The sequence below is a fragment of the Antechinus flavipes genome, chromosome 5 (assembly GCF_016432865.1).
Source record: "Antechinus flavipes isolate AdamAnt ecotype Samford, QLD, Australia chromosome 5, AdamAnt_v2, whole genome shotgun sequence".
Classification (NCBI taxonomy): Eukaryota; Metazoa; Chordata; class Mammalia; order Dasyuromorphia; family Dasyuridae; genus Antechinus; species Antechinus flavipes.
The window spans coordinates 135,662,280-135,689,037 of NC_067402.1; the positions used below are offsets into that span (position 1 = coordinate 135,662,280).

At 32.9% G+C, this 26,758-nt stretch overlaps 1 protein-coding gene across 7 annotated transcripts in view; it reads left to right on the forward strand.

The window, feature by feature from the left end:
* Positions 1–26,758, forward strand: part of DOCK4 (dedicator of cytokinesis 4) — a 506,986-nt gene that overhangs the window by 289,309 nt on the left and 190,919 nt on the right. For all 7 annotated transcript variants that reach the window (XM_052001087.1, XM_052001089.1, XM_052001090.1 and 4 more), the window contains exon 13: positions 16,978–17,103. In XM_052001087.1, the coding sequence (XP_051857047.1) occupies positions 16,978–17,103 (126 nt within the window). The remainder of the gene's footprint in view (positions 1–16,977; positions 17,104–26,758) is intronic.

A 26,758-nucleotide genomic window follows, 5' to 3' on the forward strand; every position in this document is an offset into this window, starting at 1 on the left:
CTTGAAGCAAAAAGACTAATCAACTGATAATTGACAGAAATTTACCATATCTATCTAGAAGCAACACACAGAGAGAAGTCATCAGTGACAAGCTTGGCCAGCCAGGAGTAAACAAACTTGCTTACACTTATTTTAAATGATGCTTTAATGATTACTTGATGCCCTTTTTTGGTGGGAAGACACCTTCATCTTATGGCGATAGTAGCCCTATTTATGCCATCTAGTTTTATGAAGTATATAATCCATATCTTTCTACAAAATATTCACACAGTCCCTTCTATGTTCTTGAGACTTTCAAACTCTCATAATTTCTCAGACACACCAAGATAGTACTTGGAGGATCCATTTGTTGTCGTCGTTGTCGTTGTTGTTGTTGTTGTTGTTTTCATTATCAATATGTGATACATAACCTGCTTTTTTACTTATACATATTTCTGGCAGTATCTTTTATTACAATTTAATTTTCAGACACCAAGGTAGTACTTGGACAGTCCATTTGAGTCTCATTCTCGATATGTGACCAGATCACCTATTTTTTAAAATTACCTTTTCTGTGGCTGTATCTTTTACTCCAATTTTTACATATTAGTCATGAATAGTGACATGCTATACTCTACTGACACCTTTTGTTTTCGCCATAGGTAATGCTATATTAAGTATTTGAAGGCCAAAATTTGTACCAATTTTTAAAATAGCTTCTTATTTGTTCTTTTGCATCAGGATTTTTGCCTAAGAACCCTGGCAGAATACAATTCATATTAGGGAACTAACATGGTAATGTTGCAAAGCACATTAGTTTTGGAGTCAACAGTCCTGCATTCAACTCCTATTTTTGACACTTATCACCTTTGTGATAAGAACTTTGGCCAAGTCATTTAATTCCCCTGGGTCTCAGTTTCCTCATTTCTAAATAAGGGAGTGGGTGGCTGTTGAGGTCAGCCATATATTGGGAATATTAAACCTGTTCTTTAAAGAGTGTTCTTATAGCATCCAGATACTCCCATTGTCCTGATCCATGATAACTCACATATATGTAGCATATAATGGACTCTCTTCATTCTATACACCTGTGAATTCAATAGTATAAGTATGTTTATTCCCATTTTATAGATGAGTAAAGCAAGGCTTTCATATGAAGTGATAGGTCCATGGTCAGGAATATAGTAGATATTGCACTTCAATCTTTAATCCAGGATTCCCTGACTTTACAACCTATTTTCTTTTGATACCATGTAGACAAAGAGATGAACTATGCAAATTTGCATTGTTCAGAAACTACATATTTGCATACTTTTCATAAGAAGAATGTAACCTTTTCATAAGACTATATCACATGAGTTAGGAAAATATATGTTAATAGTTTGCCCTTATTAATTGGATTTTTGCTAAGAGGAGAAACTTCACAGTTGAATGCATTCATGATTAAAATGAAAATTAAGAAAGGTCCAGAATAAGACTCAGAATTATAAGGCACTGCTTTAATAATTGCATTTCTTAATCTCTTTCTATAAATAATAATTTATTCATTTTAATCGAACTCTTTAGCAATGATGGTTCTGTTCTGCAAACAACACGATATGCAATAATTAAGATCTCTAGTCCAAGCGAATTTGACTTTTCAGCATTCTCTTTCTGCTTAAGGTGAAATAAAGGGTACTAACACCATGTGTTTTGCTGATCTGTGGGGGGGGAAAACAGATTATTGAGCATACCACTTACTCTCTAGGTGTTATTCATGGATTGGCCAATAAAAATGGCTTGGGGTCATTGAAGAAAAGAAGGAAAATTGGTTTTAGGACAGTCATGACCTAGAAATTCCAATGACTTGTTGAATTTCTCATGTCATACAGAATAATATGTAATTATAAAATAATGTTACTGTTTTGTAAACTAGTATACTAGTCTTTCTATATTCATTGAGTGTATGTCCATCAGAATAGTTGCTGTAGAAGACTATTCAACTTATTCCAATGATACCCTCATTTATCAGAACTTTTGTGAAACTCCTAGATTTCGGCAGAATTCAAAAAATATGTTCTAACATGGCAACCAAACTGGAATAATTGTATAGCTTCATATGTTTCCTTAAACCGGAAGTTCTTGACCTGGAGGTTTATGGACATCCGACTTTGAAGGCTTCTGTGAATTTGGATAGGGAAAAATATTTTCACTGATCCTTAACTTAAATGTACATTTCCCTCAGTTATTTGAACCCTTATTCTGAGAGGAATCCATAGGTTTTACCAGACTGACAAAGGAATCTTTAGTACAAAAAAAGGTTAAGAATCCCTGGTTTAAACTAATGAAATTGTTTTTAATACTTATACATTAAATGTTCCATTGTCAGGGAGCTAAACTTATATATCTCTTTATAAATTATTAAAATAAACCTTACATTAAGGATGTGGAGGTCTTTATAGTGCTACCAGTAATATTTTAAGAACAGCAGAGGTATTTTAAGTTCAGCTTTCAAATTTCACCAAAACAACTTAAAAGCTAGAAAATAATTGTTAAAGAAATTAATAACTTTATCTTTAGGAAGTTTTGCTGACACCCGATGGAAGTTCGTGATGTTGCAATATGAGAAGCTTAACTCCTCCATGCTATGTTTTGTCTGATTTTTCCATGTCAGATAATTATCAAGAAATACTATTTCTAAAGTGACTTGAAATCTGTTTGTTGCTATTCCTCACAAAATTTTTCTTTGTATTTAATTTTTAAGAATGTTATTTTCTCTTTTTTTGGAAACCTTTGAATTACATCTTTTTCATATGATCACACTGCCCTGATAGTTCTGCTTCCTTTTTTGGCAGCCAACACTTTTTCTGATATTTTTAGATTGTCTTCAGCCCTTCCTTCCTTACCTTTTTTTTTTAAATAGCTATTCTAAAAATATGTTGTTTAGCAACAGTTTTTCCTTAAAACATCAGTTCTTTTGTTTTTCTGATTTCATTCATCTTCTGAATTCATTTCAAACTTGTCATGATTAGTTGTAAAATGTATATGAATTCAGAATGTCACAGAACTGTTGTCTTTGAGTCTCATGCTGTGAAACCTTGATTCCTGAGAATACTTGGAAAAGAGATTGAGTAGCGGAAATTGTCCTGGTGGTCATTCATTTCCTCTATTAAAAATAGCAGGTAAGTTTCGTGCAAATTGGAAAGCAGATGAAATCTGAGGGAAAATCAAGTTGTTTATGAAGAAGCCATATCTAATAATTCCCTCAGTATCAGAACACTAGAAATAGATTTTAAAATTTGTTTGCCTCATTTAATGTGCTGTCACCACATATTATTGCAATTTCTTACAAACTCAGGCATGTATATGCATGCTTCCTTTATATGATTAGGTAGAAATCAATTGATCACAGCACATATGCATGATTACATAATAACTATCAAATAATATTTGTCAAATATAAATATAATTATATGGACACATTGCCTCCCTCTCCCTTCCTTCATAGTCATTTTGAAGAAATACTGTATTTATAAAAATTGCTCAGCACATAGTAGCTGCTATATAGGAGGCAGTTAGGTGGCTTAATAGAGAGAGCATTGGACCTGGAGTCAGAAAGCCTCAGACACTTACTAGCTGTATCATCCTGGGAAAGTCACTTAACTCTATATGACTTAATCCACTGGAAAAGGAAATGACAACCCACTCTAGTATCCTTGCCAAGAAAACTCCATGGATAGTAAAAAACCACAGAGTCATGAAGAATTAGTCAAGACGGAATGACTGAACCACAGCAACAGGTGCTATAGAAGTTCTAATTTCTTCCCACTTATATTATCACATTAAACTCTTGAAGTAGAGATGCATGCTAGGTATCATCTCCATTTCACAGATAATAAAACCAAGATCACAAATTAAAGAATTTGCTTAAGGTCCCATACTTCTCAATAAGCAAACATTTATAAAGTGCCCATTATGTGACAGTCATGGTACTCTTAGGTGCTGGTCAGGTGATGTAAAAGCAAAAATAATATAGTTCTAGCTCTCAAGGAGCTTGCATTATCTTTGGAAAATAACATATACACCTGTCAGTACAGTGGTACATTGGTACTCATCATTAATTGGTATCAGAAGGCATGAAAATGGGTACCAAACGAATTTTTCCCATCAGGAGAACATCTTCTATCTGCAGCCAAATTATTTTTTTCCCACCTAATCCCTCAAAGGAGTGACTGTGATTTCCAACTGTGGAGAAACCTGCCATGGATTCCTCTCCTCTTGATCCAACTCGTATTTTGAGAGGAACCAATATCTTTTTATTCTCCCAGTATCCCATACTTCTTTTGGGGGAGAGAAGGTCCTGGATGTGGAAAGCTGTAATTTGGTGCCTTGTACTGCCCAGAGCCCTGGATCCTCCCCAACTGCTGCCACTTTCTCCTGGACTCCACTGCTGCTTGTACCACCACAGCTACCCCTGCTCCTATTGCTTCTCCTCCTGCTGAGCCTGCCCCTTCTGGTACTATTTTTGGGGAGCTGGGAGACTGTTCTTCAACCACCTTGCAATAACTGCCCCAGACTTGTGTTTATGCCCTCCTCCTCCCACCCCTCCCCTCAGTCCAACCTAACAGTCCTATGCATGTGTGGGGAGGATCTGTCCATGGCCAAGGGCAATAACAGCAGCTGGCTGAACAGGTTGCCTGGCCAACCTCACATCCCTGCTGCTCAGCCAAGACAGCTACCAAATGTAGCAACCAAGCTGAGCAAGAGTTAAGTGCTGAAATATTCTTTTCTTGTTGAAATGCTTCGAGTATTGAATTCAATGAGTTTTGAAGCAGACAAGTGCCAAAGTACCCTTGCAAAGGCAAAAGATAGAGAAAGCAAAAGGTAACTTCTGGTTCGGGACTGGGAACTAGCAGGTGAAATAGATGAGGAAAGGGATCTTCTAGGAAATGATCTGAGTTTTGTAGAATGCTAGGGATTCTAAGAGGTGGAAGTGCAGAGAGACTGTATTTTAGGTATGGGGGACAGAACTGAGCAAGGGAATGACAATGAGAAATATTATGAGTAAGGAACAAAAGGTAGGAATATTATGAATAAGGAACAAAAAGTAGACAAAGAAATGCCCAATAAGACTTGAATTACACTTTCAGTGTTCTTTCCATTGAGATATGCTGCCTGATATTTTGCTTTTGTATTACTAGTCAGGAAATATTGATTAAACCCTACTTTGTATCTCTAATTTATTTAATGTTGCAGTACCTGAGTACAAGCCTTTCCTGATTCTTAGAGTTACTAATGCTCTTCCTTCCCATGTTGTACTTAATTACCTCATGTTTATTTCTATTTATTCTTTTTTCTTTATTTTTTTCTCACCAGATAGAATATAAGATCCTTGAATGTATAGATTATTATTGATGTTGATAATAATAATAATTATCATTTATGTGGTACATCAAAGTTTATAAAATGTACCACATATTATTTCATATGATCCTATATGAGTTAAGATATTTTGGTTATCCCAGTTTTTACAAATGGGGAAACTGAGGCTGGCTTAGATTTACTAGCTTGTCTAGGATCACTTTTCTAGTAATTCGTCAAGGTAGTATTTAAACTTGTCTTCTTGACTCCAAGTATCTCTAATATAGAAAATACCTGGCATGTAGTAAGCTGTTAATAAATGCTTGTTTGATTGATAGGCCTAGAATTAAGGAAACAGCAGCAAGAAGACTAAAAAAGGGACTCAGAAAATTTTATGGGGGAATTGAAAAATCTTAGTGTTTTATTACATTTGGAGTATAAAGAAGAGAAGGAAATTTATTAAAAAATCAGTAAGTAGGGCTTACCAATTGTGGGTTGTGGGCCTCTTAGAGTTGAAGAGTTAATACAAAGGGAACTATAAATCCATATGAGATGAATAAATAATATCTCTCACGCAGTTGCAGAACACTACTTTCAAATATGCTAGGTAAATACTACTTTGATAAAATAGATGAAGATGAAAAAGTTACCAGGGATGTTTTTTAAAAGAATATGTGTTTTATTCATCAATGAATGGTAATATCCATGGTGTGACCTCATTTTTCTAAGTCTCATTTTCTTTAAGTATAAAATGAGGAGGCTGGCCTGATGACTACTGAGATGACTTCTAGTTCTAACTCTATTTTTCTAAGATCCAAAAATTAGCCATTGTTATCTTTTTGGTGGAGAGTGGTGATAGGAGAGATGCTTGACAACAAAATTAGTAAAAACTGGTTATTTTTAAAAAGTGACCACTCTCATAGGACCACTGACTTAGAGCTAAAAGATACCTTATAGGTTCAAATCTCTTATTTTAAAGAAACTAAATTGCAGAATTTTTTCTTTTACATTGGTTTGAGACCTAGACTTGGCAGAATTGATTTTAGAGATAGTAAATTTAAGATGATTTGTTTGAGAAATTGGTTCTCACCACTTTATAATTGTTATCAGTAAATACATTTCAATCATTTTTGGAGTACATTCAGGATTCTTTTTTATTCACAGAATGTAACTGCATTTTAAAATATTAAATCTATACCTATTAGGCATGAACTCTAGTTATAAAGAAAACAACAACAACAAAAATTATTAATTAGATACGTCCAGTTTCTCCATTTATTCTGGTACATATACATGCATGTGTGTACAGGTGCTTGTGTATGTATGTGCATAGGTTTCTTTCTCTGCTTTGTTAGAGTTACAAATAAAGAAAAAAGATCTCAAACATTTTGTAGCTCCATTGACATTTAGAAAACTACCAGGACACATGAAAATTTCCTATAATTCTTTAGTGAAATGTCAAAGAGAAGAATACTTCATCACAAGTACTAGAGGACCCTCATTTTAGAGTATAAAAAAACCCTGCTGAGTTCAAATTCTGACCCTGCCAATTACTACCTATGTGACTTTGTTTTCCAATTTTCTTATCTAGAAGTTTGGTCAGGATAATTGTGATTGTCAAGGTCTTTTTCAGTTTTGAATTTTGATACATGGTAGGAAATCATGTGTTAAAATATTTTTAAGACTAATTATTTATAAAAATCCCCCAAGCTCCTTATTTTCTTATTCACTCTAAAACTTTTATGAAGTTTTCAGATATTTCTGACATGTTGAGAAACTTGCTTATTCTCATGTCTCGTATAGCATCTAGGAATAACAGCGTTAGCCAAGTATTTAAATAAAACAGATATGGTATATAATCCTATTGCTCTAAGTATTGATATTCTATGATAGCATTTTATACATATTCCCCCACCACACATACACACATACTCATCATTCATATTGTATATGCTTTCCTTACACATAACATTTACCATTTCTATAGTGTACCTATTATGATGTAATATACTATAACTTCTTAGTAGCTAGTTTTTAAGCTTTCAGTCAGCTTTCCCCCCATATATACCTACATACACACATACATATATATATATATATATAATCTATTCCCCCTTTTTAGTAATAGATGCGTTTTTTAGTTATTTTAGTTTAGTAGTAGGGCATTTTTATATAGATTGAGGAAAAGGGTTGTTTAGTTCCTTTTTTATTAAACCAACAAAAATCTAGTACCTCATAAATGTGACCTATTTTAGGAAATACCTTGTAATTTGAATTGCTACCAGCAGGACATAGTGGTACACTGGTAATAATACAAAAATCACATACCTAAAAAAGCATATTATTTTGTGGTAATATTGTAGGGTCTACATGATAACTTTTCTGGAAATTGATTTAATGATATAGCAACTTCTGTTTGAGATAGTGATCATCAAAACCTCAAAGATCAAAAACAAACTAAGTTGAGTCTTATATGCCCATACCACTTCATACTCTCTTTGTCCTATTCTTAAAATACCAAAAGAAATTATATGACTGCTTTCTTTTTTCTTTTTTTTTCATTTTATATTTCTTGGCCAGAATTAAAATATTTTCTTTCTTTATTGAACATATTCTATATTTCTCATGTACACTTATTTATGAATGGTATATTTTCTTTTTTGTTAGCTATTTTTTTTTATTATTATAGCTTTTTATTTACAAGATATATACATAGGTAATTTTTCAGCATTGACCGTTGCAAATCCTTTTGTTCCAACTTTTTCCCTCCTTCCCTCCACCCCTTCCTCTAGATGGCAGGTTGTGAATAGTATATTTTCTAGATCTCCCTGTTGATCTCTATCCCTCTCTCTTTTCTCTCCTCCCTCTTCTGTTCCCTGTTCCCTCTTTTCTTTTCCCTCCCCTCTTCATCCCTCTCCTTCCCTTATTGACTCTCTTCTCACTCTGTCTCTCTCTCTCCTCTCTATCCCAACCCTTGCCTCCCTCGCCTCCCTCTGGTTCTCAGTAAGTTCTCAATTTTTCCACCATTCTGAAATAAATTCTAGTACCCTCTTGAATGAATTGGGCAAGTTTGTTTGCCCTCTAATTTAAGTTTCTATATTTGACTGTAATTGGTACTTAGAAGAACAGTATGACTTTTTTTTAAAATATGTTCTTCAGATTATCACAAGACTTTATAAAATGCTAAAAGTAGAGAGTAAAGATGATTTTTTTTATGTCAGTTATATTTTATGAAAAAAATCTATTATGGGAAAAATAAGAAAAACAAGTATGTTATTCAAAACTATTTTTCCTTTGTTTATGACAACTATTGGTTGTAATCACTAAGTTCAATTAGTGTGTAATGTAATTGGATAATTAGCCTTAGAATCTAGATAATGTGGTTTCATACTCTACCATGGCCTATATTGTCTTGATCTCAGTGTCTGATCCTGAAACTCCTAAAATCTGTAATCTATAGTGTAATTGTTGAAAGGATTTCCTTCTCAAGTCTTCTGTGCAATAATGAGATCAAAGGGGATAAAAATCCCTCATGTGATAATTTTTAGTATGGATAGTTTCAATCAATCAATATTTATTAATCACCTAACAATAAAGGCACTTGAGAGACTTTGGATAAGTCTTCCTGTAAAAAAAAAAAAAAAAAAAAGAGATCTTAATTGGGACTTATAAGTAACACATTAAGCTATTTTACATGTGTTTTCTCTTTATTTGCATGAAGATTCTCTTCTGATTTGAATTACATCAGTGGGGTAAACATTTTGACTGTTTTATGCTTTTTAGTTTGTGACTTGGGATTGTGTACTTTAATTTTGGGTGTTTATAAACTCAGGGCAGCTATTTAAAACTTGGCTTCAATAAGTGTGATGCTTTTAAAAAAAAAAGTCTAAATCAGAATAAATACATAGTCAGAGAGTTTTCTTTGTACTTAATGAATGAAAGCTGTAATTTTAAAGGTTTATAGGGAATTATGTCTAGGAGTCATTACTATTATATTTTCCTTCTGGGAGCCTTTATTGTGTTGCTGGCAAAGGAACTTTTATCAAATAAATTGTATGTGCTTACTGTACTTCTCTTTTTTCTCTTTTTATACTCTATTTATTTACTTATTTTTCTTAGTAAAAAGAGTTTTTTTTTTTTTTTAAAGGAGGTTTTGAATAGGTCTCATGACCTAGATTGTAAGTGGAATGTGAATGTGCGAGCCTGTTTAACTTATAAGCACTTAAATTTTTTAAAATTTTATTTTTTCAAGGCTATTGGATTAAATGACTTGCCCACATTCACATAGCTAGTCAATGTTAAATGTTTGATTTGAACTAAGGTCCTCCTGTCTCCAGGACTGATGCTCTATCTAGCTACCTCCAATAAACTTTTTTTTTTTTTTTTTTTGGTAATTAATGGTGATCTAAGAAAATTAAGCCTCTAAATTTTTTTTTCCCCTGGGGAAGGGAAGCATTGGGTAGAGAGGGAATATACATACCAGGTACTTTTCAAATATTATCTGATTCTGTCCTCACAATGATCCTGCAAGGTAAATACTGTTACTATCTCTATTTCACAGTTAAGGCAATTAAGGCAGGCAAATTAAATGACTGGCTCAGAGTCACACAGCTAATGAGTGAGTGAAGCCAGATTTAAACTGCTTGACTTTGGGCCCAGCCATCTATCTAGTTGCCTCCATCCCACCATATTTCCTTTATTTCATTGGTACAAAGAATGACCATTATATAAAAAAGACATAGCTTCCAGGAATAAGACAGGTATGAACCACAAGAAGATAATCCCATGTTATCATATTATATAAGTTCTTTTCCTGAAAGTTTTAGAGCAATTTAGAGCAGCATTATTGGCTAGTTATATTAAGATTTTTGGGACACCCCATATTAGGGATCTAGCTTTCAAAAGGTGATAGCTTTAGTATATTATATCAGAGTCACACCATACTGTGTTTAGTTTGGGGAACCATGATTTAGGAATCAGTTGATGAGTTGGAGAAAAATCTAAAAGAAAGCATCAAAGATGGTGAAAAGCCTTGTTTCCATGGTTTAGGAGGACTGATTGAAGGAAATAAGAATATTTAGCTAGAAGGTGAGAAACCCTGGGGAATAGCTGAACTTGTATAAACTGTACCCAAAGTCAGAACTCTCTTATAGGAAGCTAAATCTCATTGTTCACTATTAGGTGATCCGGTGTATAGATTTCTATCTCCATGCAGTCAAAACAATCCAAGGTCAAATTCTTTTTCAGACATTTATTATTCTCTATGGAAAATGTAATTAGCATGGCCCCCAGAGCTCACTGTGCCCGCTGCTTTCACCAGCTCCACCACATATTCATGCATGCATATTTGTCAATTGAATATTATTTTATCCTCATTTATTAAAAGTGACTCTTTTTTAAAAAGTATTCTTTTTATATTAATCTCTAAAGTCCCATATCATTATTTCCAAAGATCATGCAATAAGAATTTTTGCATATGAAATTTTAATGAGTTTGATTTAATACACTGATGCTTTTGAGACCCTGGAAATCATATATGAGGCATGAGGAGAATCATTGGACCCTTTTGGACCTTTAGTTAAACTATAGGTATTTCATTTTGTGTATTTTCATGGCTCCTGCAAAATATGGCCCTGCAGAAAATTCTGTTGGAGGCTTACAGAAACAAAATTAAGGTTATGATTATATTTAAATTAATTTGCAGTCACTGAGTAGGTTTGGTTAGTTCATATTAATGTGTCAATGTTGAGTTTTTAATAAAACATGAAATAGAGAAAAAGAAAAAATGGTCATATACAAAGCTTCATAAATAGCAAGCTTAATAATAGCACATAATAGTAGGCACTAGATTTCATTTATGTACTGGTGTGAATGCTTTACTATTTGTTATTGAGTTTATTGGTAACAGAGTTGCTGATGTATTCAAAAATTAATTTTGTTGCTAACTCTAAACAATGCTGAATTAGCTACTTTGTTTACTCTAAGAATAGGACTCCATAAAACGCCTCTAAAAGAATAACCTTAGAAGAGCCTTGGTTACTATACAAAACTACCAGTTTATTAAACACCTGAATATGCCTTGGAAATATATTGTTCTTTATTAGAATGCAGAGGGAAGAAGGAAGGAAGAAAAATGAAAGGAAGGAAATCTGTCTCTATATTTGATTCCTAAGTATGATCCTATGACTTATAACCATAAACTGTGGAGTTTTATGTACCAGTTCGATACTGAGGATGGCTCACAAGTTATTTCTTTATCCTTAATTTTACATCTATCCAAATATTTCTTTTGGAACTTCAGGACATAGTTAATGTATACATCTCTGTAGATGTGGTTAAAAGGTTCCAGCTCCCATTTCAATACTCAAGGTAACAGTGAATACCAAAAATAAGACAGCCTTTATTTTACACCAGGAAAAATACAAAACAATGTAAATAACTCTCAGTACCCCATAAGAAATTGATAAAATTCTCTTTCATTTCTTCTGAGTTGACCCTCTCCCTTAAAAGGAAGGATTCCCAAAATCTGCAGGAATTTTACATTGTTCAGAAATTCTTCTCTTCTGTAGTTAAGAGGCTGGACTTTTTCTCAATCTTTTCTGAGAGTCACATTGTTGAAAGGATTTGCCACTTTCTTCTCTTTGCCATTATTAGCTGCATTGGCTCCCTGCCCCACCTCCATAACTAGTCTGCTCTTAGCTCTGCTGCCATCTACTGTGCTTAATTTGTTAGGAGTTCTTCAAAAAAAGGAAAGTTTTTGCAGTAGAGTAAGAACAAAAGGGAAATTTGGAACCATAATTTGTCTCCCACTGCAGAAATTTAGCCACTTATGTTCAACAATATGCAAATATCAGTACAAGCTTTAAGAATTTAGGAGAAATCTTTAATCTTCTCAGTGAGGTGCCAATCTACATATTGAAAGATGTGCCTCCCTCATCTAGTGTCTCAGGATACTACCCTGATCAGCTCTATATAATATTCTTCTCCATTCAAATAGAGAACTAGAGCTACAGGCTAAGACCATTGGTTGAGCTCATTCTCCTAGGAAAGGAAGGTAGATTAAAGAACTCAGAGAAATTTTCTAGGGAAAGTAAAGATTATCATAAAAGAATACTTACTACTATTAATATAAATAAGGAAATGAAAAGGATTATTTGCCTTGTATTGTGCAAAGGACAAATGGAATTTTAGACACTGAGCTTGAGAAATCAACAGAATATCTAGTTCAACTGTCTACAAAATAGTTGAAAATGTGGTACTGGAGATTTAGAGAGGGCAGAACTATCTATGGATACAGATTTGGGAATTATCCATATAAGGGTGATAATTTAAGCTGTGGGAATACATATGGTCATCAAGGGAGAGAAAAACTGGATTAAGGAATGAATAAGAAGATTGTCAACTTCATAAACCATTTCTATCTTAAAACAGAGCTATTATTCATGAAAGTGCTGAAATTACAAAATTTGTAATAGGGAACTTTTTCTTATTAACATCAAATAGTTATTTTATTTTTAATCAAAGTTTTAGTTGTGGTAACTAAATATTCAAAAATATTATTTAAATAGCATTTTTGTTGTTGTTTGAAAGAGATTTTGTGCATCTTGATTTTAAATAAACAGTTTAGTTGCCATGTCTTTGATTAAGCAAATTCATTTTGTTGTTGTTATGTATTGTATTGTAATTTCATTTTGTGAAAGTGAATCTGATGGCATAGGAAAGCCTCAGTAAGATTGAAGGCAAACATTTAGGGTTCTCTAATTTTGCCTGACTAGGTTTCTCTGTCACCCAGCTCTTCTTCTGGAGTAATTGGACCACTTGAAAATGATACTTGTGAGATGACCTCTCCTGAGGCTTTCATTTGAATTTCCAGAACCTTTCATATTAAATATTGCCATTCTTTCCTTTCTGGCACAATTATAAAATAAAAGATCACCTTCCAGATATGTTCCTATCCTATCTAGGTTCCCATTATTTTAAATCAGCCTTTTCTTTTAACATTCTTTTTAAAATTCCATATTGGTTATATGTCATAGCCTGTTCACAGCCTTCACAAGTCACTCCATTGTTCTCTGTGTTATATTTATTTTTCATTGTTTGGAGACTGATGTATTTCATGCCTCACAGTCACACTGCTAGAATTATGGTTTTCATAAATATGGGCTGTTGTTTTCTAAAGAAGTTTGAAATTGTTTTTAAAAAAAAGAAAGAAAAGGAATAACAGATACCAGCATGGGAAGAGAGGATTGACTGACCTTATGATGAGGTATTAAAAACGGACAAAGAGTTCCACAGCTCTGAAGTGAAACAGAGGAAAGTGAGAAGAACTAGAAGAATGATTTAAACAACATGTGAAGAAAAACAACTCTGAAAGACTTAGAAACTCTGATCAAGATGGTGAGCAACCAATACTCCAGAAAAGAGATAGCATGTTACCTACCCCCTGACAGACAAATGATGGATTTAAGATATAGAAAAAAACACTTTTGAAGAAGACAAATATATGGATTTTCCCATTCTTAAATATATTTATTTGTTGTAAGAATGTTTTTCTTTCTATATTTGAGGTATTGCAATAGAAAGGGTAGATAGGTGACTGAATGAGTAGAATGGAGTGCCTGGAGTCAGTAAGACCTGTTCATAATCTCAAAGCTAGCCTCAGACTCTAACTAGCTGTGTGATGCTGGGCAAGTAACTTAACCCTGTTTGACTTAGTTTACTCATTTGTAAAATGAGCTAGAGAAGGAAATGACAAACCACTCCAGTATTTTTGCTAAGAAAACCCCAAAGTGGTCATGCACAGTCAGATGTGACAGAAAAACAACAGCAAAATTAGCCACAGAATCACAGAAAAAGAAGAAAAGAAAAAGTATCATTGAAGCATTTTTTTAATGCAAAAAAGTCAATAAGTTAACAAGCATTTATTAAGTACCAGCTATGTGCCAGACACTGTGATGGTGCTGGGAATACAAAGATTTTTTTAAATTAGTAATTATCCTCAAAGAAGTCATAGATTATTGGAGATTAGAGAAAAGAGAACTGACAGAAGTTCAGAAGGAAACAGAGATAGGCAGAACATCTTTGAAAATCATAGAACCGAGAGCAGTTGATGAAAGTTGCCATATTACAAATTACAAATTAATGTCAAGGAAAATTTTCCAACAACTAGAAAGATTGCTTCTATGGAACTGGTCTGTAATTGATGGTCTCAAAAGATGAAGTTATACGACTGCCTTTTTTTTGTAAATAGTATTTTATCTTTTCCAATTACATGTAAAAAGAGTTTTTTGACAACCATTTTAAACAAGATTTTTAGTTAAATTTTTTCTTCCTTTCAAGAATTCCCTTTCCCCAAATGGAAGCAATGGGATATAGGTATATACTGCATGACCATTTCTTAGGGATGTTGTGGCAGGGGACACAAGTATTGGTTCATGGGTATAGGTTAGAGCTATCTACTTTTTAACATTCTATTAATCTTTGGATAGCAACTTAACTTTGTGAAGCATTTGCAGCTTATAAAGCTTATATATGTTCTCAAGAAATCTCTGAACTGAATAACTGAAAATTATTATTTACACTTTTCAGTTTAGGGAAAGAAAATTTTGGTTGTCTTTAGTACAAGATAATATAGGAAATGACATAGGTGGGATCAGGCTATATTCTGGTTCTCATTACCTTAAGATCATTCCAGTGCTTTTTCCAGTGTTACCACCTATATATAGATGCAATAAAATTATATTTTTTATTGGCATTACAGAACCATTTAAAAAAATTAAATTTATTTAAAACTTAAATACAAAATAGAAAAAAAAATTACCATGTGCACAGCAGAACATGAGTGGATTCAAAATATGAAACATTTTCATTTCAAGAAATTCCATATAATAAATACTACTCATGTTCAGAGCTGTCCATTTTTTTCTTTGCTTGTGAGTTTTCTTCTATGCTATATTCTCTGCTATGCATTTTTTACTTTATGCTTTTTCCCTCATTCTTCCTCCTTTCCTCCCACAAGAAGGGTATGATTTAACCTGCATATATTTATATATACATATACATGTGTACATACATACATACATATATAATGTATATATTTATATATATATATAATCACATAACATACATTCACATACATCTATGTAAGGTTGTATTAGTCTTATTTGTTCTCTGTTTCTCTGAAGATAGATAACATCATCTTTCATAAGTTGAGTCTTGCTGTATTTTTTTTAAATCATCCTACTCATTTCCTACACCACAGCAATATTACAACCTTAAAGTATCTAGTAATTTTAAATAGTCTAAAACAGTATTGATTAATGTGGCTAATATATAGTGTATTTTCTCTATTTTTCTTTTTTAGTTAACTTTACTTTAACTTTGTCTGAGATCAATGATTGCTTCCCCAGCATTTTTTCTACTAAATTCCATTCCTGATCATTATTATTATGTTTGTATATATCTCATTTCCTATTCCTGCTGATTCCTCTGCTTTACTTTTATCTTCTACCTTCCTTGTTATTTGACCTATTCTATCCTTGAAAGTCCTTCTGTTTTCATCTCCCTCCATCTTTACATTCCCTCTTCATCCCATTCTCATTAATACTTTATTCCATTTCTGTTTAATCTGCATACTTCTATACTTCACCTTTGTTTTTTCCTCCTCCTTTTATTCATTAATAAATGCTTCAAGTTATATATGTACCATTCCCTCTTTAACTCATTCCCTACATAAATAGGATTCCAGAACTACAAGTCCTCCTCTCCCATCCAATTCCTCTCTCAGTTCTTGCTTCACATCTCATTAATATAACATAATTAGTCTTTTTAACTTTTCCTACATAATTTTGCTTTTTAGAATTACACATACTCAGCTCTACTTCAATCTTTCTTTCTAACTACTCAATTGTTAACGACAATCTTATACATATGGTTTATATTTCCAAGTGTAAAACATAAGCAGTTTGTCCTTATTGAATGCTTGAAATGAGCTTTTGACATTTACCTTAGATTTCTTCTGTATCTTATATGTCAAATTTTCCATTTTGTTCAGGTTTTTTTGCAACAAAATCCTGAAAGTCTGGCACTTCATTGAATGTTCACTTTGTTGTTGTTGTTGTTGTTCAGGATTATGCTTACTTTTGCTAAATATGATATTTTTGGTCACAACCTTAGTTCTTTTGCTCTTTGATGTAGCAAAGACCATTTTTCCTGTGAACTTTTAATGTAGCCAGTGCTAGGCATTGTGTGATTCTAGTTGTGTTCTATCATATTTGAATTTTTTTCCTATGTTGCCTGTAATATGTTCTCCTTGATCTGAGGGTTTTAGAAATTGGCTATGTACAGAACCATCTTCATAAAAATTCCTTTAAATTATTTCCTTTGAATATGTCAGCTACTAAATCTCCGTGAATTAGTTTTAAAGGGAGTTAGTTTTATACTATTGCCTATTACCTGTTCATTCTTTCATTATCTTGATTTCTTGCTTATAAACAAATACATTTTTGGATATCTTGCAATTGGAAGTTATAACTTTTCAAAGAAACTTTTTAATTTTTATTTTGAAAGAAGAAACTTGAATTTTATCTTTTCTAACATTACAATTCCATGTTATGCTGCTGCTACAATTTTGATTTTATTCTTTTTGTTTTATTCTAGGATTAGCTGTTTCTCTTCAACTCCTGCATGGAGATATTGAACAAATCAGAAGAGAGTACTCGTCAGTATTTACTCATGGGGTGTCCATTACCAGGAAGCTGGGGTTTTCCAATATTATTATGCCTGGTAGGTAAAGGGAAGAAGCAAAAGTGATGGCTTGGTTTTTGTTTGTTTGATTTTTTTAAACATATGAAAAATGTCCTTAGTTTGAGGATTGGGAATTTGATGTGAGTTCTAGAATTTTTTTAAAAAACCTGTTTAGTCACAGTACCCCAAGGATTTTGTACATATTTGTTGAATAGAATTAGAAATATAAATAGTGCATTCTAAAACAATAGAATGAATTGTAGCATTAAAGACAAAAAGTAAAACTACCTAAATCTTTGGTATGGAATCTTTTGGTCTAAAACAAAGAAAAATAATTTCAGTATCTTGGTTTAGTTTCTTCTGTAAAAAGATAAATAAAAATGCAGTCTAGCCTTGGGTACAATTTATCTCCTGGTATTTCATTAAAATGAAAATTTGAGAAGAGCAATTTATTCCTCTAAAGCTTCCTCAGTCCCTTTGTGTATATGTGTATAGGGGATGTTACCCCATACACATCTGCAGCATATGAGAGCATGGATATGTGCCTACATGTTAATCTTATTAAGGAAGTAATTGCTCAAAAAAAAAAAAAAAAAAGCTGGATTTAGGTCTATAGGATAGTGCAGGCTGAAGACACAAAATAATTAAATAAGTGCAATTTTCTGGGAGAACCAGCAATCTAATCTTTTTCAATGAGGAAGATAAGACAGTCTGACAGCTTTTGAATATCAAAGGAATTTTCAGGGGTTGGCTAGAAAATTGACACCTCTAAAGAGTTTCTTGGTACCTTTATAAAACCTTCTGAATTCCATAAGAAAATAAGCCTTTTAAAATTTTTCAGTCTTTGAGATCTGAAAATAAAAGCTAAAAATCTGTTTCCTAGTTTTAGGACTTAGAGTCTTGGACAGCTAATTAAAGTTCCAAAATATAGTCTTGGCACTTGCATACTTTCATTGGATAGTGGCTGCTCCAGGGAATGAATAGCTAGAAGGTGGATGAGGGTAGGAAGACGGTTTACTTCAAACTGACACCCTAACCTTAGAACCTAAAGAGCATCTCCATATTTCCCCTTTACCTTACATCATTGTCTCTCTTTCTAACTGTTTGCCTCTGTTGTTCATTCCTTCCCCTCCTTTTTCCTTTTTGTTTCTTTCTTTTTCATTATAGATCTTTATTAACAGAACATATGCATGGGTAATTTTTCAACATTGTCCCTTGCAATCATTTCTGTTCCAACTTTTCCCTTCCTTCCCTCCACCCCCTCCCCTAGATGGCAGGCAGTCTCATACATGTTAAACATATTAAAGCATATCTTAAATACAATATATGTGTACATATTTGTACAATTCTCTTGTTTCACAAGAAAAATCGGATTCAGAAAGGTAAAAATAAGCTGGGAAGAAAAACAAAAATGCAAATAGTCCACATTCATTTCCCAGTGTTCTTTCTCTGGGCATAGCTGGTCCTGTTCATCATTAATCAACTAGAACTGAATTGGATCTTCTCATTGCCGAAGATATCCATTTCCATCAGAATTTATCCTCATATAGTTTTGTTGTTGAAGTGTATAATGATCTCCTGGTTCTGCTCATTTCACTCAGCATCAGTTCATGTAAGTCTCTCCAAGCCTCTCTGTATTCATCCTGCTGGTCATTTCTTACAGAACAATAATATTCCATTACATTCATATACCACAATTTATTCAGCCATTCTCCAATTGATGGGCATCCCTTCAATTTCCAGTTTCTGGCCACTACAAAAAGGCTGCCACAAACATTTTTGCACATACAGGTCCCTTTCCCTTCTTTAATATCTCTTTGGGATATAAGCCTAGTAGTAACACTGGTAGGTCAAAGGGTATGCACAGTTTGATAACTTTTTGAGCATAGTTCCAAATTGCTCTCCAGAATGGTTGGATCCATTCACAACTCCACCAACAATGCATAAGTGTCCCAGTTTTCCTGCATCCCCTCCAACATTTGTCATTATCTTTTCCTGTCATCTTAGCCAGTCTGACAGGTGTGTAGTGGTATCTCAGAGTTGCTTTAATTTGCATTTCTCTGATCAATAGTAATTTGGAACACTTCTTTTTTCTTTCAATCATTTTATTAATTGTTACTTCTCCCTTTCTCTATTTTTTCCTTTCCCTTTTCTCAAAGGGGGTTCTTAAATTTTTTGTTTGTTTGTTTGCAAATATCATGGAACCCTTCTCAGAACCATGTTTTTAAAAGAATAAAATGAAACATATAGGATTATAATTACAGTTTTCAAAATCTTTTTTTAATCATTGAACTCAGATTAAGAATCTCTGCTCTATCCTTTTGATTAATTTTAATAGTTTAAATATGTATAACAACTAACATTTCTAAAGCATTTCAAGATTTACCAAAGTGCTATGTACTTTACTGAGGTAGTTGGGTGACGAGGTGTTTAGGAATAACATCTAAGTGATGACTTCTTATAGTCATTGTATATGATATATTTGCAGCTAGGTGGAGAAGTGGATAAAATGCAGAAATGGAGTCAAGAAGGTGTGTTCAAATTTGGCTTGAGACATTTGCTAGCTCTGTGATCCTGGACAAGTCATTTAACTTCTACCTCAGTTTCCTCAACTATTAAATGGGATAAATAATATTATCTCCATCCCTGAGATGCAGTGAGGATTAAATGAGATACTATTTGTAAAATATATAACAGGAATTCAAAATATTAGGAGTTTAATTCTCATGGAGAAGCAGGTTAATAGATTATGAATTATATTTCATTTCATGAGTAATCTTAATGGTATGAAATTATTTTATGCACATCCTGATTTATAACCACAAAGCTTAGAATAGTTTATATTTTTCTGTTCAACATGAAGTATTTGTCTTTGAAAAAAATGGCTTTTTATTTGTGTGTGGATTTCAGATGTGTGCTGGGAAATATTTAACAACCATCTAGGAATGTGGGGGGAATGTATACAGTACATATAGTTAAGTTTAATCTGCATTATTAATATTTTCTTAATACTAGATTACCAATAGGAAAAAAAAATTAACCTCTGATCCAGTTTTAGAGATGTAAATTTTCACACTGAAAATTTAACAAACCATTAGAACTGCTCCAATGTACTTCTAGTGAACTTCAGATATTTTAGGCACCTGTGGGCCATGACCCTCTTGAAAAGCACAGATTTCCCTACATTGGTCTACATGCCAAAAACTAAGATTCAGAAAAGAGTTACAGGAATTTGCAGATAATTTAGTAGGTGATTTTCATTTCTTGAAGATAAAGAATAAAAATGAAATGAAGGTTGAACTCTTAACTAATTGACAGTATTTTCAAAACAAGCATCTGAAAGCTACTATTGAATTTCTCTTTATGGAAATAGAATAGGTGCAGCTGTGGGTGCTGTTGTACCTGAAATTGTTATAAGATGACGGAACAAGTAGAGATGACATAAAAGCTAGCTAGTATTGTCTGTAATAATCTGTTTTGATCTAACAATTAATTGTCTTTCAAGAATGAAAGCTTAAAGGCTGTAAAAATGTTTCCAGAGAGTTGTAAACTTTTTGGAAAATACAGTTTTGCTGAATTTATACAGTCCTACTATTATTGGAAATCATTGTTTACAGTACTATTTACTTCTGGCTTCAGTGACTCTTGCAACTGTTCATTGTTTCCTTCAGTTGCTAAAAATAATTGGTATTTCCTTCATAAAAGCAACAAAAATCTTCCCATCAAGAGACAAACTGATGTGTTTGGTTAATATGAAAAACATATTCTAGAATGGTATGTAACCAGCTGTTACTAAAATTCCACAGCTCAGTCTCTGGGCAGACTCATTTGAGAGTTGGAAAAAATATGGAGAGAGAATTTTTCAGCATGTCACTTCATCAGCTCAGTAATTGCCTGGGCTGTGCTATTCTGATGCAACTCTTGTCTGGCTTTAATGATGGAAATGAAATTTCTCTAGAGCTACTGTCACTTCATCCTTTTCCTCCCTCTCCCATAATAAGGATGGGGATTACTACCAAAAACAACAGTTTAAGGAATGAAATAACTGCAATCCATAAGCGACAAGTGAGGAATTTTTTTTAAAGACCATTCCTTTGTTTTCTTTTCTCTTTTTTATCTTTAGCTGCTTATTCTCCCAGAATGTTGTGATTGTGTGTGTGTGTGTGTGTGTGTGTGTGTGTGTGTGTGTGTTTTAACAGTTGGAATAAATTAGAAAACTGACTAGAGTTTTTCAGATCGGAAAAATCCAAGAGTAAAAGTGTTTTCTTTATTATAAATCCTATTTTCAAGTTAGATTAGTTAGCTCTCTTCAGTGGTCATAAAAGAATTGTAGCTGACATCTTGAATAATGACTTCTACTTGTATCAAAAACCTGATACAGAATATATAAGCCCTAAGTTTTTGTTGTTTTTTCCAATATACTAGTTTTTTGACTTGTTATTTTCCTTTATTTTCAATTGTACCATTAGCATTCTGATAGGCATAGGGATAGATAAATATGTGGTTCTCCAATTGGTCATTTTAAGAACAGAAGTGAGATTTTTCTGTAAAATTGGAATTCTCCTTGCTCCAGAGTTGCACAAGAAACAGATATTGAGCTTTTTTCAGATGATCGCAAAATATCATGTGATCATGATGCAACCTTTTTTTTTTAAATAGAAAAGTCAATGGAAAATAAATTGTTCTTTCCATAATCTTATTTAAATCAATCAGCACACTAGATGGCAAGAAGAATCAGCCTCATTTTCTTGAATTTTTTGCATAGCAACTGCATTTCTATGTCTTAATGGAACAGTCTGGTTCAGGAGTAGTCTCATAACTGTCTAGTCAGATAGTTATTTTTCAGGATGTTTTTGTTTATGTAGGGAAGTTTTTCTTTAGCCTTATTGGCCCTTCTCTGTCAGTGTTTTTTGCTGCTCTTCTCATTTCCTCATGCTAGAATTCATGGGTCCTCAAACTTTTTAAATAGGGGGCCAGTTCACTGTCCCTTAGACTGTTAGAGGGCCAGACTATAGTAAAACAAAAACTTTGTTTTGTGGATCTTTAAATAAAGAAACTTCATAGCCCTGGGTGAGGGGGATAAACATCCTCAGCTGCTGCATCTGGCCCGTGGGCTATAGTTTGAGGACCCATAGATTAAAACGGGGTTCTGACTTTTTTGGGGGTCTTGTACACTTTTGGCAGACTGATAAAGGCTCTAGACCTCTTCTTAGAATATGTTTTAAATAATTTAATTATTTTTATATTATATATAGTCATATATATTAATATATATTTTGAAATAATAATTAATAAAAATTAAATAAAATAAATAATTTAAATAATTCAAAGAAATTTTAAATTTCAGTTAGAAATTAGTAAAAAATATGGAAGGACTTTTTTCTTCCAATTTAATTTCAAGGACTCTAAGATCTGTCCGTAGAAGTCAGGTTAAGAAGACTTATTTAAGTTTATAACTTTTTTTCTACATGTTCTTGCTCTCATATGGCTGCTCAGGTATTGGATGTGAACTCTTTAAAATACCAACTTGGTTAATATTTACGGTAATGTTTAACAGAGTACAATATAAGATATAAAATTAAAAAAATTTTATGGTAGTATACTCTGGGGCAATTTTGTTAACACAGTGGACAAAATAGTAATTTTTTTGGGTGCCCCTCAGGAAAAAAATCACACACCTTGTAAGCAGTCTTGCTTCCTTCCTGTTAAACTTCTCTGACCACATAGCTCAGTATGAATGCTAATAGTTAAGTTCATGTTGCTTTAAACACAGCTTAACAATTTGTTTCTAATAGTTTCTGCCACTTGGAACTTAGTAATTTCAAAGTCCATACTAAGGACTTTTAGAAATTTAGTGTTGAAAGGAACCCTTAAACACTATCTGGTTCAACCATTATCCTTGCTTTATGTTTGAAAATAATGCAGCCCAATGGTTTGCATAATAGATTGATTAAGGATCATAGTAATTCTCTAAAAATCTCCCTGCCATCCAAGACTGTTTGGTATGTAGGTTGTTACTTCAATAAAGGTCTTGTTTCCCATTTATATAAGAAATTGATTCAAATTTATGAGGAATCTTTTTCCAGTTAACAAATGGTTAAAACATCTAAATAAATACTTTGCAAAGGAAAACATTCTACCTATCCATAGCCATATGAAAAAATCTGAATCACAAGGGACTAGAGATAATGCAAAGTAAAACAATTTCTAGGTTCCTCATGCCCATTAAATTGGCAAATTTGACCAAAAAAATGACAATGTTGCAGGGACTGAGAGAAAACTGGAATATTAAGTATACTCACTATGGGTGAACCAATATAAATTTGTTTATCCATTCTGGAGAGCAACTTTGAACTATGTTCCCAATGACACTAAACTGCCTATATCCTATAACCCCTTAAGATCAAAGAAAGAGGCAAAGGATTCATGTGTACAAAAAGGTTTTTTGCATCTCTTTGTTGAGGTAAACAAACAGAAACGAAGGTAATGCTCATCAGTTGGGGAATGGCTGAACAAATTTATGTAATTGTATACTATTATGCCTTAAGAAATGAAGAAAGAAGCAATTTCAAGAAATCTGGGAAGAATGTAAACTAATGGAGAGTGAAGTGAACAGAGCCAAGAGAACAATTTATGTAATAAGAAGATTGTAAATACAAGCAATTTTGAAAGACTTAAGAATTAAAATCTAGTGACCAACTGTGATTCCAAAGGAATGATGATAAAGTTAAGGATGCTGTCTACCTACTTCTGACAGAGAAGTGATGGATTCAGGGTTCAACTTGAGACATACATATTTTCATAAAATGAAGTTTTCACCCTATCCTCTCCTTTTCACAATACACTCCAAATACATTTTGATATATTTTTTTATCAAATATAATATATTTGATAATATATTTTGAGTGTACTCCAAAATAAAAAGGAGTTAGAATACCACATTACGATTTACTAATTCACACATTAAGTATTTGGGAAATTATTGAAGTATAGATTTCTCTGGAATAGGAGCTACTATTGAAATAACAGATTTACATTCAGAAGACTTGGATTGGAATTTTCAATCTGCTCTTTTTCTACTTGTGTGATCTTATGCAACTTATGTTTCACTCAGAACCTTTGTGATTTTATTAGTAAATACAGGGCCTTTCCAGTTTTAAATCTATGATCCCATGACCATATTTTATGTTAATCTGATTTGATTTTCTATAAGAATTTGCTCATTGAGTGCAGAGTCCTGAGAGCATATAATGGAAGACAGTTATGTTTTAGGAAGGTTAAATTGGCGGGTCCTGATTGTTATTACTGAGAGGAATTAAGATTTGGGTAGTGGAGGTAGAGGGGAGCAGATTATCTTAGGCTTTGAGTAACCAGAATGTTAGGAAAATAAAGGCAGCATAAAATTTCCCATCTGAAATTAAATTAAAGGCAAAATTCACCTGATTACATCAAAATTTCTACATATTTTAAACATAAACATGACAGGAAAATTTTTTTCTTACTGAGGCTACCTTTCCATTATGTACTAAGATTATTTTGTTTCTTCTCCTAATTACCTAGTTAGCTTTCTTATTGCTATTTGAGCTTATTTGTTCTCTTCAGCACCAATCTCATGTGTTGATTTTAATTAGCACTTGTTTCAACTTTGTACTCCTGAATGTTTTGGCAAAAATATGGCACTTTGCAGTAGTGGCAAATAACAAGCTGTGAAACTCCTAGGAAGAAGCATATGGAGGATAGTACCAGGAGCATGATCTCATCACTGATGTTTTCCTTTGGGAAAAAAAATCATATTGTGATTCCTTTTTTAAAAATTTGAAATTTTCTAATAGGTCTTTCCAACTACATTGCTTCCTCCCTCTTTCAAAATTTATCCCTAATGAAACAGTCAGAATAATCTTTATATATGATTCTAATCATGTAAGCCTTACAATCAGAAATCTTCATTAGAATTTCCTTTGAAGACTGAGTGAAGTTTGTATTCTTTCACCTGGAATTTGAGACCCTCTACAATTCTGAAAGCTATTGTTACCTTTCTATGTTTATGTCCCTTTTCTTCTCTCTGAGATCTGGAAAAGACCTTAGTTTTAAAAGGCCAAATTCTTCCACCTTATTCTTGGCTATCTCCAGTGACCTTGTCTTATGTCTTGTCTCTAGACTTCCATGATTAGAGAAGAGAGTGAGACTGATGACTTTGCATTCACTTAAATCCAATTTATTTCCAAGTCAAGACAAGACTCACTTGATGTCATTGATCCTTTTTGAGAATGAAGACAATCCCTATGTACTCTGAAGCTAAACTGGACTATTCTACATCTCCGAATAATTCTGTGATTTCCTTTCTTTATGCCAATTGTTAGGGATGTTATAGTGGGGATTAATTTCATGTATGAGGTAGACTAGACATCCATTGAGCTCCTTTTCAACTCACAGATTATGTACTTTTACTTCTTTGCTTCTTTCAAGCCTTTGTAATTTTTTTTCAACCTGTTGGAGTTTTGTCTGTCTTTTAAAACCCAATTAAAATGGCAATTGTTTCTTTTGTGAACCTTTTTTCTTATACCTTTTTTGGGAAAGGCCTCTCATTTTTTCTTTTTTTTTTCATTCCCACCAAGTCTTATATAATACTTTGTTTTGTACTTTTCTAAAGTACTTGTAGTCTAATCATCTGTCCACATGCTATATATCTTATGAGTGTGTTTTGGAAACTAATTCAAATTATGTCTCTACTATTTATAATCTCTTGTATTGTAAAGTCACTTATCTTTTATCCTCAGTTTCTTCAACTGTTAATTTAGGAGATTGTAAAAGATTCCCATGATCCTTAATCCCATGATTCTATAATCACTGATTTGTTTCAAGCAATAGAACAAATATACTTTTAGTATACTAGTAGTAGTAAGAACTAAGGTTCTTATACTGAATTTGGTGACAGAGCTTACTTTTTTCCACCAGAAACTAATATGGATCATTTCTCTTTTTATCTCAAGTATTTTCAGTTCTTAAAAATTAGTCAAAAAGCATCTATTAAGTTCTTACAATGTATCAAATGAAAACAATGCTTGAGGAATGGAATCCCAATTTTGAGGGAGAATGAGAGATAGAGTATACTTTAAGTAGGGAGGGAAATAGAGAAAATTAATTCATACCAGGGAGTATGTGGACATTAAGGGAAATTCCTACCTCAGAATAAAATTTAAAATCCTTCAGGATAATATATTTGAATGAATAATATAATTTTTAACAGTAACCTTAAAGTTATTAGAAATGAGAACTCTATAAATGAGATGGAAGTGGATTCCCTCTCCAATTGGACTTACCTTGGCATAAGGACAACTGTGTTAACCACTTAATAACAGAAAGAGTAAAAAGGAGAGGGAGGTGGATTGATATTTGTTCTTTTTCTGAAAATGTAGTGAGAAAAATAGAAATGAAGAACAGAATATCACTAGACTGCTGGGAATACCATCTCCTAAGAAAATAAAAGAGCAGAGCTTCTTTGCTGTCCAAGAAAAGCAAAAGTCTTCCAAATAAAGTTCTCAAAAAACCTGTTGTTGTTCTATTTGCTCCTTCTGGGATAGTTAGGACATGTTAGTTTCTTTATGCCCTTTTTTCCCACTTGGAAATAATTTATTTTAATTTAGACAAATGTGTTTCTCTTTATGCATTAAAGCATTTAAATACACACACACAC